This window comes from Bos taurus, chromosome 2, assembly GCF_002263795.3.
Source record: "Bos taurus isolate L1 Dominette 01449 registration number 42190680 breed Hereford chromosome 2, ARS-UCD2.0, whole genome shotgun sequence".
Classification (NCBI taxonomy): Eukaryota; Metazoa; Chordata; class Mammalia; order Artiodactyla; family Bovidae; genus Bos; species Bos taurus.
This window is the reverse complement of record NC_037329.1, coordinates 113,800,053-113,817,644: the sequence shown is the minus strand read 5'-3', so window position 1 is coordinate 113,817,644 and position 17,592 is coordinate 113,800,053. Positions and strand designations below refer to the sequence as shown.

The 17,592-nt window shown below is 41.3% G+C and overlaps 1 protein-coding gene across 2 annotated transcripts in view; it reads right to left on the bottom strand.

The window, feature by feature from the left end:
- Nucleotides 1-17,592, bottom strand: part of NYAP2 (neuronal tyrosine-phosphorylated phosphoinositide-3-kinase adaptor 2) — a 321,871-nt gene that overhangs the window by 39,156 nt on the left and 265,123 nt on the right. For both annotated transcript variants that reach the window (XM_059879087.1, XM_024981706.2), the window contains one exon: nucleotides 17,488-17,591. In XM_059879087.1, coding sequence (XP_059735070.1) covers nucleotides 17,488-17,591 — 104 coding nt within the window. The remainder of the gene's footprint in view (nucleotides 1-17,487; nucleotide 17,592) is intronic.

Below are 17,592 nucleotides of genomic sequence, written 5' to 3'. Positions count from 1 at the left end.
GTTGTGTCCGACTCTTTGTGACCCCATGGATTGTAGCCTGCCGGCTCCTCTGTCCATGGGATTCTCCAGGCAAGAATACTGGAGGGGGTTGCCATGCCCTCCTCCAGGGGATCTTCCCAACCCAGGGATCGAACCCAGGTCTCCCACATTGCAGGCAGATTCTTTACCATCTGAGCCGACCAGGGAAACCCATGAATATTGGAGTGGGTAGCCTATCTCTTCTCCAGGGGATATTTCCAACCCAGGAATCAACCTGGGGTCTCCTGCATTGCAGGAGGATTCTTTATCACCTGAGCTACCAGGGAAGCCCTATGTTTAGGGCAACTAACTAGCAAATATGAAGTAAAACAATAGGGAAAAAAGAGAGAAGCAAGAAATAAGAATTCAGCTTCAATAACCTTAAATAAAATTTTGTACAGAGAAAATCTAAATGAAGTTAAGTAAAGTACAGTAGAACATATAGAGACTGATATGTAGGGAAACAAAATTTGCCACCCCAAAATGTCTCTTTGGCATGCGAATTATTTCAAGCTAGGAAGAAAATCAAGTTTTAAAACACTCAGGAAGAACTTTTGACATTTCCCCTAACTGCCTTAAAGAATGTAGACAGAGGACCTAATCCAGGAAGTAAGCTACTGCCGTAGATGAACTACGTGTGTAGACATAGAAGAACCCAGGAAAGTCTGTTAAGATTCTCTCTGTGTCCCATCGTCTCTGCCTGACCCAGAAAACATTTATTTACCAAACGTTGCTTTTCCATATCCACATGAATTGCCTCCATCCCCTTGGAAGTCCCAAATCACGATCCCAACACCCTCTTCTGTCTTTAGCCGAAGCTGACATTTAAGATGAAGATTTCGGCCATTTAGGCCTGTTACTCAATTCCCCTTGGTGTCTCCCACAAGTTATTAAACTTCTGTTTGATTTTCTCCCGTTAATCTCCCTCATGTGCACTTGATTCTTAAATCAGCCAGAATAACGAAAAGGGTAGAGGAAAATTTCCTCCTCCCTGACAATGCTGTGATTTATGAAAAGAAACATATATTCAGTCTTCATCCCTGTCCCTGGCACAGAGCTACTAAAACCTTTAGACTTTCCTGTGATGAGAGCAATAAAGATGCTGTTTGTTAACTTAAGGCGGTTACCTCTGGGCAGTGCCGAAGATGGGGGCTGGCTGCCAGAAGAGCCAGTCCTATGATTACAGGCTTGGAATTTCCAGTTGTATTCCCCTGAATTTCCAGGGAGGGGAGAGTGGATGAAGATTGAATTATATCACCAATGGCCAATGATCTAATCAATCACGCCTAATTAAAAAGTACATCAGTCCTGGATATTCTTTGGAAGGATTGATGCTGAAGCTGAAACTCCAATGCTTCAGCCACCTGTGCGAAGAACTGACTCTTTTGAAAAGACCCCGATGCTGGGAAAGATTGAAGACAGGAGAAGAAAGGGAAGACAGAGGATGAGATGGCTGGATGGCATCAGCCAATGGACATGAGTTTGAGTAAACTCTGGGAGTTGGTGATGGATAGGGAGGCTTGGCATGCTGCAGTTCATGGGGTCACGAAGAGTCGGACGGAGTGACTGATCTGAACTGAACTGAAAGTAACAAAGCTTCCATTACAGCCAAAAAGAACAGAGTTTGGAGAACAGCCAGTTGGTAAATTCATGGAGATTCACAGAGGATGTAAAGCTTGGAGGGCAGAGAAGCTTCACGCCCTTTTCCCCTAACTTGCTGTGTGCGTCTCTCTCATCTGGCTGCTCCTGAGCTATAACCTTTCATAATAAACAGGTGAGCTAGTAAACGTTTCTCTGAGTTCTGTGAGCTGTTCTAGCAAATGAATTCAACTCGAGGAGTGTTGTGGGAACCTCTGATTTACAGCGGGTTGGTCCCTGGACTTTGACTGACGTCTGAAGTGGGAGCACTCTTGTAGGACTGAGGCCTGGACCCGTGGGGTCTGGGACTCTCTGGGTGGACAGCATCTGAACTGAGTTAAGTTGCAGGACACCCAGCTGCTGGTAAGAGAACTGCTAGGTAGTGTGGGGAAAAACTCCCACACATCAAAATGTGAACTGATGAACACACGTTGTGGTTGGTGCCAGAAGTACAGTTGTGAGGTCAACTTTACATTATTTAAAAGATAAAATTCATATTGAACTATTCACAGGAGGAAGGTTTTTATAATCACTTCCTGGTACAGCTTTGAAAGGTCTTAGTCTGCGCCAATCCCAGTTTATGTTCTGTCCTAAATACACACTTTCATCATTAGAGTTTATCTTTCTAAATTAATCTCCATGATATGCTCTTCCATCTTCTATTAATAAAAACTCATTTAAAGAAAAAAAATCAATGTTTAGGAATAAGTTTAACTGAGGTTTCTCTTTCAGTGTAAATTGCAGTCGTGGTGATACTTCTCCCAGGAGCACTTGCATTTCGGTTCTCTAACATCTGTGTCTCATCCTCCACCAGAAGGTAAAACTAGTTCATTAACTAGCTGAGGTGAGCGGTGAGCGCACGGGATGACTGTGTATAGAGTCACCTGTCAGGAGCCCAAACGCTTCTGGAAATTGTTGTAACAGTATTACAGTGAGAAGACATCTGTTTCCACCCTTACCATTAATTTATTCATTCAATACAGACTAAGACAGCAGACACAGAGAACATACTTGTGGTTGCTAAGGGGCAGGGGGGAGGGGCATGGGAAGGGATGAACTAGGAGACTGGGGTTAGCAGTTGCAAAGTATTACGCATAGAATGGATAAACGAGTTCTACTGTACAGCACAGGGAACTCTACTCAATATCCTGCGATAAATGTAATGGAAAAGAATATTGAAAAGAACATATACTGGATATGTATATATGCCTGAATCACTTTGCTGTACACCAGAAATTAGCGCAGTATTATAAATCAACTGTACTTCAATAAGATAAATTTTAAAAAACATATAGACTGACGGGGCTTCCCTGATAGTTCAGTTGGTAAAAAAAAAATCCACCTGCAATGCAGGAGACCTGGGTTGGGAAGATCCCCCGGAGAAGGGAACGGCTACTCAGTTCAGTGTTCTGACCTGGAGAATTCCAGGGACTGTATAGTCCATGCAGTCGCAAAGAGTTGGACACGACTGAGCGACTTTCACTTTCACTATCATAGACTGACAACTAGAGATGTCCAAGTGAAAATATGCATTCCAGCCCTCAAAGAGCCTACATCTTCATGAAAACCATTGCGGTCTGCATCTTTATAACCAAAGAACTACGCCTTGGAAAAAATTTTTAAAAAGAGGGGTTCTCTGGTCAAATATACTTGAGAAGCATGACTTGTGAAATCCTCCTCTTTGCACTTTCCAATGCACATCTATAAATGTAGATACACCAAATGGACATGAGTTTGAGCAAACTCCGGGAGACAGTGAAGGACAGAGGAGTCTGGTCTGCTGCAGTCCATGGGGTTGCAAAGAGTCGGACACAATTTAAAGACTTAACAACAACAAAAACATGTTGAATAGCTATATGACTAAAAATAGGCATTTACATTTAGACATTCTAGCTTAAAATGTGCTTTCATATGAATCAGCTCATGTCACATGGATATAGAAGTCAAAATACCTAGAAATTCCATGAAGCCCAGGAAAGCCACCGTTGGATGTAAATACTTCCCATGGAAGGCTTCTTCAAGGGTTCCTGCTCCACTGTTGAGATTTGTATCAGACAAGTGACAACACAGAGTGGGTTTCTTCCTGGGCTGTATCCTAAATGATGTGGCTTTGGCTCTGCTGGTTTCTCCCAAAATGCCTCTGCCCTTGTCTAACTCAAAGTTGACTTAACTTTCAAAATTGACTGGTTTGGGTAAGATGACTTTTGATACCTTTGGGTCCTTCAAATAACTTCCTCATTTTCTGGAAGGAAAGTCATTCTATGCAGCATTCCACACACCACCCATGTCAAAATAGATGACAACCAGGGATTATTAACAGCCTGGCGTGCTGCAGTCCATGGGGTCACAAAGAGTCGGACACGACTGAGCCACTGAACTGAACTGAACTGATTGCAGCATTTACTTTAGAAAACAGAGGCTTTGGAGTGATTGCATGGCTTTTTCTCCCCCCATCCCCACTTTAAAGTGTCTGCTCATTAGATGGCTGTGGAAGCCCAGAGAAATCTTGTTGAATGTATTATCTATCTTTTTGTGTGTTGTTGGTTAAATCTACAAGAATATTCTAGGTGCTGGTGTTTGGGTGTGCATGTTTGTGAGAGGGGTGCATTTTCTTTTCAGAATGTGGAGAGAGGTAGATGTGTTCAAGTGTTGATATTCTCAAGTGTGCATGCCTGTGCACACTGGCACACACACCAGTGTGGTGAGCTCTCACAACACCAGCCTGTGGTCCTCAAGAGAAGGATGCCACAAGGGACATCAGGTTCCTTCCAGAAGTTACAGTCCCAACCCCATCTCACTCTTGCAGACCCACTGCCTTGGCGATGCCTTGTTCAGTTGAAGTCTTAATTGAATTCATCCCTCTACTAAGTAGCTTTAATCTAGAAAAGTTATAAGGCAGTATCAAGAAAATCAAAGAATGATTAAACAAATGGGTGAAAGAAAATGAAGGAAGGTGAGTTTTATAAAGAGATTAAGTTCAGAGAGACAGCTATTTACAGTAGAAAATAAAGCAGGAGATAAATAGCTAGACTCTCCTGGACTTACAGTCACTTTCGAGCTCTAAACCTTTAACAGGTAACAGATTTTCCAGCCTCAATTTTCTTGAGTGAAATAAGGGTATATTACTTACTTCTTAAGTATGTTGTGAGAATGAAATTTTAGGATACAACATTCTGAACACCATGCCAAGCACATAATCAGCCTTCAACAAAAACAATTTTAGTAATCTGCTTTATTGGGGTAAAGAACAAAGATTTGTCCAGCAGGTGAGCTGGGTGGAGAAACTGAAGCTGGTAAAGAATCTGCCTGCAATGAAAGAGACCCAGGTTCAATCTGTGGGTCAGGAAGATCCCCTGGAGAAGGAAATGGCAACCCACTGCAGTATTCTTGCTTGGAAAATCCCATGGACAGAGGAGCCTGATGGGCTACAGTCCATGGGGTTGTAAAAAGTCGGGCACAACTGAGTGACTAACACTAGAACTTCCAGAGTAAGGCACTCACAATGTGGATGTATAATATCTGTTATTCTGAGTCAGGTGTAGTCTAACTCTGAATATTCATACCATGTAAACCAATGATCCCCAAACTTTTTGGCACCAGGGACCAGTTTCGTGGAAGACATTTTTTCTACAGACCAAGGGTTGGAGCGATGGTTTTGAGATGATTCGAGCATGTGACATATTGTGCACTTTATTTCTATTATTATGAAATCAGCTCCACTGCAGATCAGTTCAGTTCAGTTCAGTCGCTCAGTCGTGTCTGACTCTTTGCGACCCCATGGACCACAGCGCGCCAGGCCTCCCTGTCCATCGCCAACTCCCAGAGCCCACCCAAACCCATGTCCATTGAGTCGGTGATGCCATCCAACCATCTCATCCTCTGTCGTTCCCTTCTCCTCTTGCCCTCAGTCTTTCCCCACATCAGGGTCTTTTCAAATGAGTCAGCTCTTCACACGAGGTGGCCAAAGTATTGGAGTTTCAGCTTCAAAATCAGTCCTAGCAGTGAACACCCAGGACTGATCTCCTTTAGGATGGACTGGCTGGATCTCCTTGAGCGCCACGGCAGATCATTAGGCATTAAAACCTAGAGGCTGGGGAGCCCTGACATAAACATTTCTTGCTAATCCACATATAACTTAAGTGAGAAGTAAACTTGTCTACTGGTCAAGGGAGATTGCTCTTTTCAGGAAAGAACCTTAAGTCAGGTGCACTAAACACGTTGTGTGTTAGTCACTCAGTCTTGCCTAGCTCTTTGAGACTCCATGGACTGCAGCCCACCAGGCTTCTTGGTCCATGGGATTTTCCAGGCAAGGATATTGGAGTGGTTTCTCATTTCTTTCTCCAGGGTTAAACATATTGGTGTCAAACAAAATCAAGAAGGAATTCTTCCAGTCAGTCAGGCTTTCTCTGCTCCATGACTTTTCAGTCTGCAAAATAGGGGTAATGATCCCCCTTCTTCAAGGCTCAGCCTGGATTTAGGGAATCACAATGCACAGAAAATGTCATAAATCCCAATGAAAATAGCCTCATTTTTCATAAATAATTTGGAACCAGTCTGTTGTTCCATGTCCTGTTCTAACTGTTGCTTCCTGACCTGTACACAGGTTTCTCAAGAGGCAGGTCAGGTGGTCTGGTATTCCAATCTCTTTCAGAATTTTCCATAGTTTATTGTTATCCACACAGTCAAAGGCTTTGGCATAGTCAATAAAGCAGAAATATTTGGATTTCCAAATAAGAAAAGGAGTACATCAAGGCTGTATATTGTTACCCTGCTTATTTAACTTATATGCAGAGTGCATTGTGAGAAATGCTGGGCTGGATGAAGCACAAGCTGGAATCAAGATTGCTGGGAGAAATATCAATAACCTCAGATATGCAGAGGACACCAGCCTTATGGCAGAAAGTGAAGAAGAACTAAAGAGCCTCTTGAAGAAAGTGAAAGAGGAGAGTGAAAAAGTTGGCTTAAAGCTCAACATTCAGAAAACTAAGATCATGGCATCTGGTCCCATCACTTCATGGCAAATAGATGGGGAAACAGTGAAAACAGTGGCTGACTTTATTTTGGGGGGCTCCAAAATCACTGCACATGGTGACTGCAGCCATGAAATTAAAAGATGCTTGCTCCCTGGAAGGAAAGTAATGACCAACCTAGACAGCATATTAAAAAGCAGAGGCATTACTTTGCCAACAAAGGTCCGTCGAGTCAAGGCTATGGTTTTTCCAGTGGTCATGTATGGATGTGAGAGTTGGACTATAAAGAAAGCTGAGTGCCGAAGAATTGATGCTTTTGAACTGTGGTGTTGGAGAAAACTCTTGAGAGTCCCTTGGACTGCAAGGAGATCCAACCAGTCCATTCTAAAGGAGATCAGTCCTGGTTTTTCATTGGAGGGTCTGATGTTGAAGCTGAAATTCCAATACTTTGACCACCTGGTGTGAAGAGCTGAGTCATTTGAAAAGACCCTGATTCTTGGAAAGGTTGAGGGCAGGAGGAGAAGGGAACGACGGAGGATGAGATGGTTGGATGGCATCACCGATTCAATGGACATGGGTTTGGGTGGACTCCGGGAGTTGGAGATGGACAGGAAGGCCTGGCATGATGCGGTTCATGGGGTCGCAAAGAGTCGGACACGACTGAGCGACTGAACTGAACTGATTCGTAAATAATATATAACCCTCGGTGATTACTATCTGTGGTTCCTCACCGATCCACACAAAAGTAGAAAAAGGTGCATTTAAAAGTTAACTTAAAATTACAAAGCTAAAGTAATGAAAAGGTCCAAAACAAGGTCCAAAAGTTTTCCCTGGATTTCTATAAGCATTATGTTCATTATCCCAAACTGCGAAACATCTCTGACAGGACGCAATTTTGCTGAAGTCAATTCTTCCTATGTAAATACAGATTGCAAAGTACACTTTAGACACTAGGTGGCGCCAGGCGTCCACTCAATGTTACTTTATTTTCCCCAAACTAGGTGGGCCGCCGCCCATCTAGAACCTCACGTGCATGTTTAACAGTTTGAGTTTTTTCTGGAGAAGGTTTCTAAGATGTGACGTCTGCTGATAAAACTGACAGCAGAGTACAAGCATAGCATTTAGTTCTCAAGTGGAGTTCTCATTCTGTAAAACTTTAATACTCTTTCAGCAGTTCTCTGTGTACAACTCAAACCAGACCTATAGTTAGGAATTCTTGATTTGTCCTCTAGACTTGGAGCTAAAGCTTCACATTCAGCTCTACCGACATTTTGAATAAATTTAGCAGTTAAATATTTTCAACTGCCTCCCAAAGCCTCTATTTTCTAAAATAGAAAAAAGTGACATAGAAACTTTAAAGATCGGCTTGAAAACGCATGGCATAAACTAATGTGACTGTAAATGGATTTAAAATCTTCAGCTTCACTTCCCCAAATACATTCATAGTATTGTTAGCTTAGTTAACTACATCACCCTTGGCATTTGAAGAGGAACAAATGGGAATTCCAAAAATGACAATAAGTAAAATAAAATAAATAAATAAATCCCATTGCCTCTGATTTTGCCTAAGAAATACTAAACAGTGGTAATTGATCTCTATATATTGGGACTAGATTTGGCATACATTCACTTGGCAAGGCTGAACGTTGTTAAAATTCAGGCTGCCTTGTTTCCATAACGTTTATAATGCAATAGCCTTAATGCTTTCTTCATTGACAAGGAAAAAAAATAAAAATGAAAAACAAAAGCAAGCAGCATCGATATAGTGGGCATATGAAAGTTAAATTGATATAATAGGATGAAATATCATAATGGGCGAGCTTGTGGGCAAATACACGTGCAGCTCAGAAAACAAAGCATCGCAAACTGAGGCCCCGGGAAGCTTTAAGGAAAGCCGAAGTTGGCAACAAATGTATCCTGTCTTTGCAGATAACAACTTCTCGGCAGCTCTAGCGTTTTCATTACGTTCGTTCACATCTGAAGCCAAGCTGCAGAGAAGCTCAGTGTCAGAGGACTGCTGGTATTTCTGAATTGATACCATTAGTCGACTTCTACTTGCTTTGCTTCCAAATCACATGTGGCATCTACAAGGTAAGAAGAGATGCCAACTACAACCATCTAATAAGATGCATCCTTATTAGAAGTTTACCGTCATATTAGATTAGATCCCCTGGAGAAGGAAATGGCAGCCCACTCCAGTGTTCTTGCCTGGAGAATCCCACGGACAGAGGAGCCTGGCAGGCTACAGTCAATGGGGTCGCAAGAGTTAGGCACGACTTAGCATCTAAACCATAAGACATCTTGTTTAATGTTTACCATCTAATAACATGCATCCTTATTAGATGGTAAACAACTGAATATCTAATTCCCTATTTGGAGGAGAAGGAATGAGAAAGATAATCATATCAAGTGTACCTAGATGGGGTGGAGAAACCAATCTGTCTCAGATGCTGTAATAAAGAGATACACCCTCTAAAGAACTTAAAGTCAGTAACAAAACTCGCTAAAAATCCGTCTGCTTTTTTATTATTACCGCCTGCTAGCTGTTCTATATAAGGTCAGCAATACAGGGTGGACAGAACCATCTCTCTGTGCCCATTGTTTTCTGAATTCCACTGACTCCAATGACTCTTCTCCTTAGGACTTGTCAGCAAGCAGGAAATTTGCATTTTGGAAGAAGGAGAAAGCTATAAAGGAAAGAATTCTTATTTTTCTAACATGTAATTTCTGTCTAGGACTTTACATACATATGTTATCTTATTAATCCTCAACAACAACCATGTGCTGTGTGCTAAGCTGCTTCAGTGGTGTCCAAGTCTTTGTGACCCCATGGACTATAGTCCCCCAGACTCCTCTGTTCATAGATTCTCCAGGCAAGAATACTGGAGTGGGTTGCTCTGCCCTCCTCCAGGGGATCTTCTCCACCCAGGAATCCAACCCGCATCTCTTCCATCTCCTGCATTGGCGGGTGGGTTCGTTACCACTAGCGCCATGGGCAGATAATACTGCTCTCATTTTACAGATGAGAAAACAGACTCTGCAAAGTTGAACAATGTATTCAAGGACACACAGTGACTGAGGGCTGGAGCCAGGATTCCAGGGGAGGTTTTTACATCCTCTACCACTCACATTTTAACCAACTGTGAACCAGTTGGAATCACAGACGGACACTTAATAGGTACAAAATTTGGACAAGGTATGTAACCTCACTTTAGTATCCTTATTTGAAATTAATGAGATGATCACAGGGTGGGGCTGTAGGAAGCACACCTTCAACAATATAAGAAGGCTGTCGTCACTGGCCTGGCATACAAGAAGCTCATCGGGAATGACAATGAATGGTACATAATTTTTATCATGCACCTTCATCTAAGACTTCATCTTAGACTTCCCTGGTGGCTCAAGCGGTAAAGCGTCTGTCTACAATGAGGGAGACCTGGGTTTGATCCCTGGGTTGGGAAGATTCCCCCAAAGAAGGAAATGGCAATCCATTCCAGTACTATTGCCTGGAAAATCCCATGGACAGAGGAGCCTGGTAGGCTATACAGTTCATGGGGTTGCAAAGAGTCGGACACGACTGAGCGACTTCACTTTCCTTTCCTTTCATCTAAGAACCCTAGAGATCCTTGTATCCTTCCCATGGGTTAAAGAATGCTGGATTATATACCTAAGCAACTGTACACCTTTTCCTGTGGCCCTGGTGGTTTATGGCAACAACTTTGATGCTGAGCAGGGCATACACAGATAAAGGTAGGCAAAGTCAGGTAGCAGGCACTCTCAGAGTTCATTTTTCCTTATCCTCACTCTAACTTGTCAATTTGTTCAAGATTTCTCAGAGAACATTCTCTTGTTTTGTTATACTCCGCCTCCTGCGCCAAGGGAGTAAATGCAAGATTACTGAGTGGGGGGATTGGAATCGGGGTAAAAGGATGGGTTTCTTTAGTTTCATACTACTCAATATTGGGGCTATTGAAAGACTGATCTTGAGATAATTGGCCTTTAAAAAGTGATCCTAAATATTCTGCCATGTGAAATATACACAAGCACACAATTCCTTCATAATACGTCGAAGTTTCTCAATTCAGATTGTGGTCCACTGCAGAAAGCAATCTTAGTTTCTGCCCTCTGAATTCTTTGTATGAAAATGGAAGCTAAATCATGCCAACATTTCATGACACAAATTACTGGATTTGCCTGTTATTGAAAGGTAGTGACAAAATCTTCTTCTTTAAATATGACACTAATTTAGGGAGGTCCACAAGGCACTACCGTTTTTATAAATCAACCAGGCAAGACTGCAGAGGGCACACAGTAGCTTTTGTTTACTTTTTGGCACGTGCATTATTTTAATACAATGAGGCTATAATATACAGCAATAGATCAATACAACCACTGACACTCCTACTGGTCACATGAATTTATTCCACTTTTGACAAGCCTAGATCCAATCTCTTTGGTGAATAATATTATTATCACAAACAACGATAAATCCTTTGTAACATAATCTTTGTGAAGATGGCATTTTATTTTACAGTTTGAACTTTGTACAGACAAACCCTTCTCCAATAAGATGAGAACATTGCACAGTAAACTTAGTGGGGGTTTTCCAAGCACCTCCCATCAGGCTTTAACATATTTGGAAATAACCGTCAGGTTAACTTGTATGCAGAATGAAACAAACAACAGTAGTTATTTAAAACTCAATTGCATAGCCTGAAGGAGGTTCTGCGGTGGGGGAGCTATATGCAAAGAATGCAGTGAGTTCCGCTTCCCCTGATTGTATGTTCTCTTTCTGTTTTGCTTTTTTTTTTTTTTACCATCTCTATACTATGATGTTATCCCTGAGCATACAATCAAACCAGCTGTGTACAGGTACAAATGCAATGTAAACATTCTCTTAGCTCAGGTCTAATAGGACCTGGAAAATTACAGGGTCTCAAAAACAGAAGAAAAGTTCGTTCAACACCTGAGCAAGGGATGGTAGAAAAAGGGCCCCTTCATCAGGTTAAGTTGGGATGCCACGTGCTCTCCACCCACATATTCTGCCCTTTCTCTACTAATACTGCTTTCTCCCATCTCACACAAAACCTTAACTACTCGACGGGGGCACTTAACAGTGTATATGAAACTGATCAGGCAAAATCTCACGGCATACATGTTCCAGAACCCAGGGCAGGAATTTTGGTCTTGGCAAAACAAGTCACATCTATACTAATGATATACATGAATTCTAAAGAGGACTGAAAATGTTCTACTCTTAGAACTTGTGAAGCAAGGAATGTCACCCATCCTCGGGTACTGCCATGCAATGATGAAGTCACTAGCCACTGTCATTGCTGACCTGCAACACACCCTGAATTGCTTTCAGGGTGAAGATCAGAATGAGACACTCCGTGTCCTGGGAAAACAGGCAAATCAGCCCCATAGAAATAAATGCTTAAAGAGAAACTTTTTATGAACCTGGATTCTTGCATCTTCACTTTCTTAGCAAAGAACTAAAATCATGAACTGAGATATCCGTTCTTCGGGACTAGCAGTAACGTTCTTCTGAGATGTTTCCTAGATGGCATTTCCCCCCTCTGCTAGAATCACATGTGTACTGGCCCCTCCATTTTCTTCTGTGGAGCAGTTCCTCAGATTCATCTGAGCAGCTATAACTCACAGGATATAGTTCTCAGTAAGTCCTCGAATAAAACTAAAACTCAGAGCTCTCACATTGTGGGATACTTTAACTTCAGCTAATCGAGAGCTTTATTTTCATTTTTCCACCTGATACAATGCACACAAGGTGACATTAACTAAGGACATACCCTCTGAGCTTACATTATTGAGAAACATGGGTGGGCACCGAGTAGATGAAACTAGAATTCCTTGCTCTGCCCTTGCTTGTGTATTTACATTACTATGCTCAGTCTTCTTTTGTCTTTAGTCTTTCTCATGCTCTCCAGGCTCCTACAGGTTCTGTGTGCAAATGTGCTGATTGTCTGAGAGTCAAATGAAAGCCTAGAACTCACACACAGTCTGAGAGAGAGCATGGGTCTTCTCAAAGCTTTAAGGCAAAGCATCACTGAGGTTGTGGGACCAGCAGAAACATCCCACGACTTTGAAGGTATTCAAGGCCAAGCGAAAGATTACATTGGATTGCGTGAGAAACACATTTTTTCAAGGATATATAGAAAGAGACATTTATCAAGAGAGGTATTTAGTAGGTCAACGAAAGCCACTGAGTGTCACACACTAAGTTGGGCAAAGTCCTTGTTACAGAATCTACTTAAATCTTAAATCCTAGTCTTTCATAGGTACGGATTCCTGATCTCTATCTTTGGGTGATTAAGTCTTTTTTAATGTATCTAGAAAACAATTGTGACATGAGTGACATCTAGAAACACACCTGGACATGCGTCTTGTAGATGCTAACACATTCATCTTCCATTATCTCAGAAACCTAGCCAGATGCCGGCATACAGACACAGCCATGGAGCCCATGGGAATTGAAAAGGAATTCTGCTCAGCAGGCAACCTGGGTAGGCTCTCATTAGGCCTCAGCAGAGTCATCAAGCTCAAGGAGGATGTTAGGAGCTTGGGGGGAGTCCAGAGGACTGCATCAAAAGAAATAACCGTTTGAGAAATGATCCTGAAGGGGCAAGTTGAAAGGGACTGGGCTTGTTTGCCTGGATAACAGCTTGTAAGCGCACAGCAGGATCTGGTCTGGGCAATGGCTCGGCTGGAGGGTGAGAAGGCAGCTCTCATCCCACATGGGTCCAGAGAACAAGAGATAATGGCTTTGGGGGGTGAGTTTTAAATTCCCATGGAAATTCAGGACCTCCAGATTTCAAACTGTAGGTCCAAAGGAAATGACAGATGGCCTTTGTCACCCTTCCCCAACATCAAGGAAAATCAGATATGATCTAGTTTACAACAATAAACCTTAGAGAGAACGTGAGTTTTCTGTTCAACACTTAGGTCACTGTTAGCTCTGTGACTCCCTGGTTTTACGTGGGGAGTTGTTAATTAAAAAGTGCATATGTTTGTGAATGGGTATGTGTGTGGGGTGTGTGTGTGTGTGTGTGTGAGATTGTGTGAGTATGTGAGAGTTTGTGTGGATGTGTGTGCTTAAGTGTGTCTGTTTGTGTGTGTGCGTGTGTGAGAGAGAGACGGAAAATGTGGTTCTCAACTCCTTCGTTCCCAGAAAAATACGTACAAACATTTCTTAGGAACAATTTACCAAAGACAGTGGGTGCTTCTGTCTGAAGACACTCTAGCTGCTCCCTTCTTGAAAGACGGTCTGATTTTCTCATGGCTGTGCTCCTTATTTTCTATTCCTTCACCGGCTGCTGGAGGTGACCCATTTCCAATGAAATGGGGCTCACTGATGACACAGGTCAGAGATGGAGGGATAATGTGAACATAATCTGCTGTCTCTAATAGTGCTCACACTTCTTCCCTCTGAGCACAGGCTTTCTACTTCACCACAGAAGAAAACGAGAAAGTGATAATATCCAACTTCAAAACATGACTTCTATACAGTTTTGCTCTTATCAATAAGAAAAGAAATAGCTTTGTCATTGCAGTTGCAGAAATTCCATCTAATTTCCAAAGATCTGCATTATGACAAATGCCAAAATATGTGGCTGCCTTGCTATGAAATTCCAAGGAAATGTCACTTTTTGCTAATTGTCCCATGACTGCTCTATTTATTCAGGAGTGAATTAAGAAAGAAAAGATCTATTTTTCTTCTCTCTGCATTTCAGAGAAGAGTATCTGTTGTATAAAAATTGTAAATGCTTTGGAACTCATGTTTCTTTCCTGAGTTTCCCATTTCCTCTTTTAAACGTTTTTTAAAGTTCCAGTATATTTCTACAAATCTTGTGCCTGTTTTACTACCTGAAGCCAAAAGAGACTGCAAAACCAAGCAAACACTACCTCCACTTTTTATATCAATGGCCTTGGAGGGCAATCACCATGGGCCTCATGCTCCTCTGTGGGTCAGTCAATCACTATTAACTCTAGATTCTTTGGCGTGGTCCATCATATCTGGTCTAGGCTCCTAGGGCTAAGGGTCCATCCGTTTTGGTCACCTCTGCCCATCTCTGCTGGAGTAACTTTAGGCCCTTCTGTTTCCTCCTGCGATCCTTCTCAGAAAGCTCTAACCATGATCCGAAGTGGTAAGCAAGAAATCAGTACTGAGGAAACTGAAAAGAGGTAAGGCATTAACAATCCGAAGCACACACACACACGCAGTTCCTGCTCTATGAGAAGAAAAGTCCCATCTCTTCTTAAAGCCAGGTTCATCAGTAGATAAGCACCACTGGAATTATTTCAGGGCTCACTGATTATTTTTGTTTGCTTGAAAGTACAAGATGAAAGTATAAGATGACATGGTCTTCCAAAGATTTCCTAGTAAGAAGTTTATCCATCTTCTATTAAGCTTTCTGTGTTTTAATAGCTATCAGGAATTCTGGTGTTGGAAAAACACTTTTAAAAAAGTGACCAGGGTAATTATTTGTGTGACAGTGTTAGGTGTTCCATCTCCTAATTTGTGTACGAATATCCAGTGTGCTTAAATGTCTTTCACCTTGGGTGAAACTGGCAAAGGGTGGACTTGGGTGACTAAGCAAAGGACAGGGTCATCTTTGTTGTAACTTAAGGTGACATCTCAGGCAAGAGCATGGGAATGAGGTGAGAAGAGGGACTTCAAAAAGTACTCAACTTCAGTTCAGTTCCAATTTGTAGCAATGCAGAGCAGGGTTCTTCTAAGCCATGTTCACCTCATTAGCTCAGAATATGGAAGAGGTGAATGCTACATCTAGTCACAACACACGGGAGAGAGTCACAGAGGTCAGCCTTCTAATTTGCAGTCCTGACAACCTATCTACAACATGGCTGGGTGCCAGAATTTCTCCTGGTTGGAAAGAAAAAGTGCACCAAACAAGTACCAAGAGGGCCTTTCTCTTGTTGCTGTATGTTGAAGAATGAAGAACACCCCATCAGATAAATGAAGAGCTGATAATGCAAAGACACAAAGATTGCACCTTGTTTCTGTTCTGGAAGTTACCCCCAAGAACCCTTTCATTGAGCATTGAAGGGGCTCAGGATGAAACAGCTACAAAGATAATAAGCCGAAAAAGCAAAGGGAACAAAGACCACAAAACCTCTCTATGTTACCAAAGTCTTGTAATACTAAGGTATAAGCACTTGGAAAGTTGATTGTATTAATGCAATCCTCTGCCAGTTAACTAAAGCTCTCTCCTTTCTGTATCCAATATTTTAAGCTTTAGAAAATCAACAAGTGTAATATTTTGCAATAGTTTTAATCAACTAAGATGGCAGTTTATCTTAGTGAGGTTAGTTGTGTTATTTATTTATTTATTCATTGTCTTCTTGTTTCTACTTCTTTTATACTGAAAAAGCATTTGAGGTGGATTCATTAGTTGTAAAGGCATTTAAACTTTTAAATAAGACACAAAAAATTCTAAGTGGCACTTGAGACACCCCCTTGAGAGAAACCTCTCATCTCTTGGGTTTGTAGATATCACATATATTCATAAATCAAATCCTGTGACTACTTAAGTGAGGCCAAAATACTAAAAAAGCACCCTGTATTCCATTAGAAAAAAATGCAATTAGTTTGCTTGGTTATGTTTTTAAAATAGCTTGACATTTTACATAATTGATGAATATGTAATTTTCTAATCAGTAATGGACAGTTCCCATGGAGGTATCATTATTAGTCTTTTAATTTACAATTTCAGAGAGTTTTATGAAAGTGAAGATTAAAGCTAAGAAGCGGAGAAAAACTACTGCAGGATAGCATTATCCTATTTAACACCCATAATATTTAACAGTAACCACAATTAAGCTTCACAAATTAAGTCATTGTATTGAATTCCTATTGGATGAGTTATAGGTAGAGAATTTATGTGTAGTGATTTTTTTCCCCATACTAAATTTCCCATACAGAGTTATGTAACCAAGTGAACATCAGAGCAACATATTGTACTATAAAGGGTTAAATGATACTGTAGCTTATGTCTTTATTTCTCGCCTCTTTTCTCCAATGATAATAGAGATCTCAGTTACCATGCATAAACACTTAAATTCCCTTACTGAGAACATTTCTGATACTGTTGGTGTAAGAGAGAAAGTAATTTATTTAAAGATTGCCTTGTTTTTCTACAGTTTTTGGTAATATCTAGATTATGTGGTTGGTCAGTTTGTCCTTATGAGCTAAGAAAAAAAGACTAGCTGCCATGTTCAATCCAAATGACTTGTTATAGGAATATTTATAAGGACATCAATATTCATTGTATCTTACAATCATGCTCCAAGCGAAATAAAAATAAAAGTTAAACGGCCACAAATATTACAGTATCATAGGTTAAGAACTAAACAATATGTACAAATTCATTGACAACATCTGTGCGAGTGTTGTGGACAAAACATTTAAAAAGAAATCTACATAAAACAAAGTTGATAAATTTATCAAATGTTGATAAATTTTCAGAGACGGTATAAAAGTACACAAAACATGGAAGAGAGAAAGAATTTTAAAAAAACAACCACTAAGCCAGTACATATAGTACAAGTTTACATTTATATTACAGAACGATGGGAACCAGAGACAAAAACGATTTGATAACAAACAGCAAAGAAAGTTGCACCAATCACAGGGAAGAAGGAATCTCCTTTTTAGATGAAAACACAGACGGCCACAGCTTATCCCAACCCCTACCCATCCACACATAGAAAAATAAAAGCAGATGCAAAAGTCGTTACAGCAACACATGACAGACAGAGGTGGAAAGCGTTTGGCATGTCGCATCACAGGAAGTCAATCACGATTGGCTAACGATGATGGTACCTGGCTCTGGTGCAGGTCACTGGCTTGCCTGAGAGGAGTAACAGATGGAGGGGGCACACCTGATGTGGACGCCGACCGCCCTAGTTTGCAGCTTACTTTCGGTTC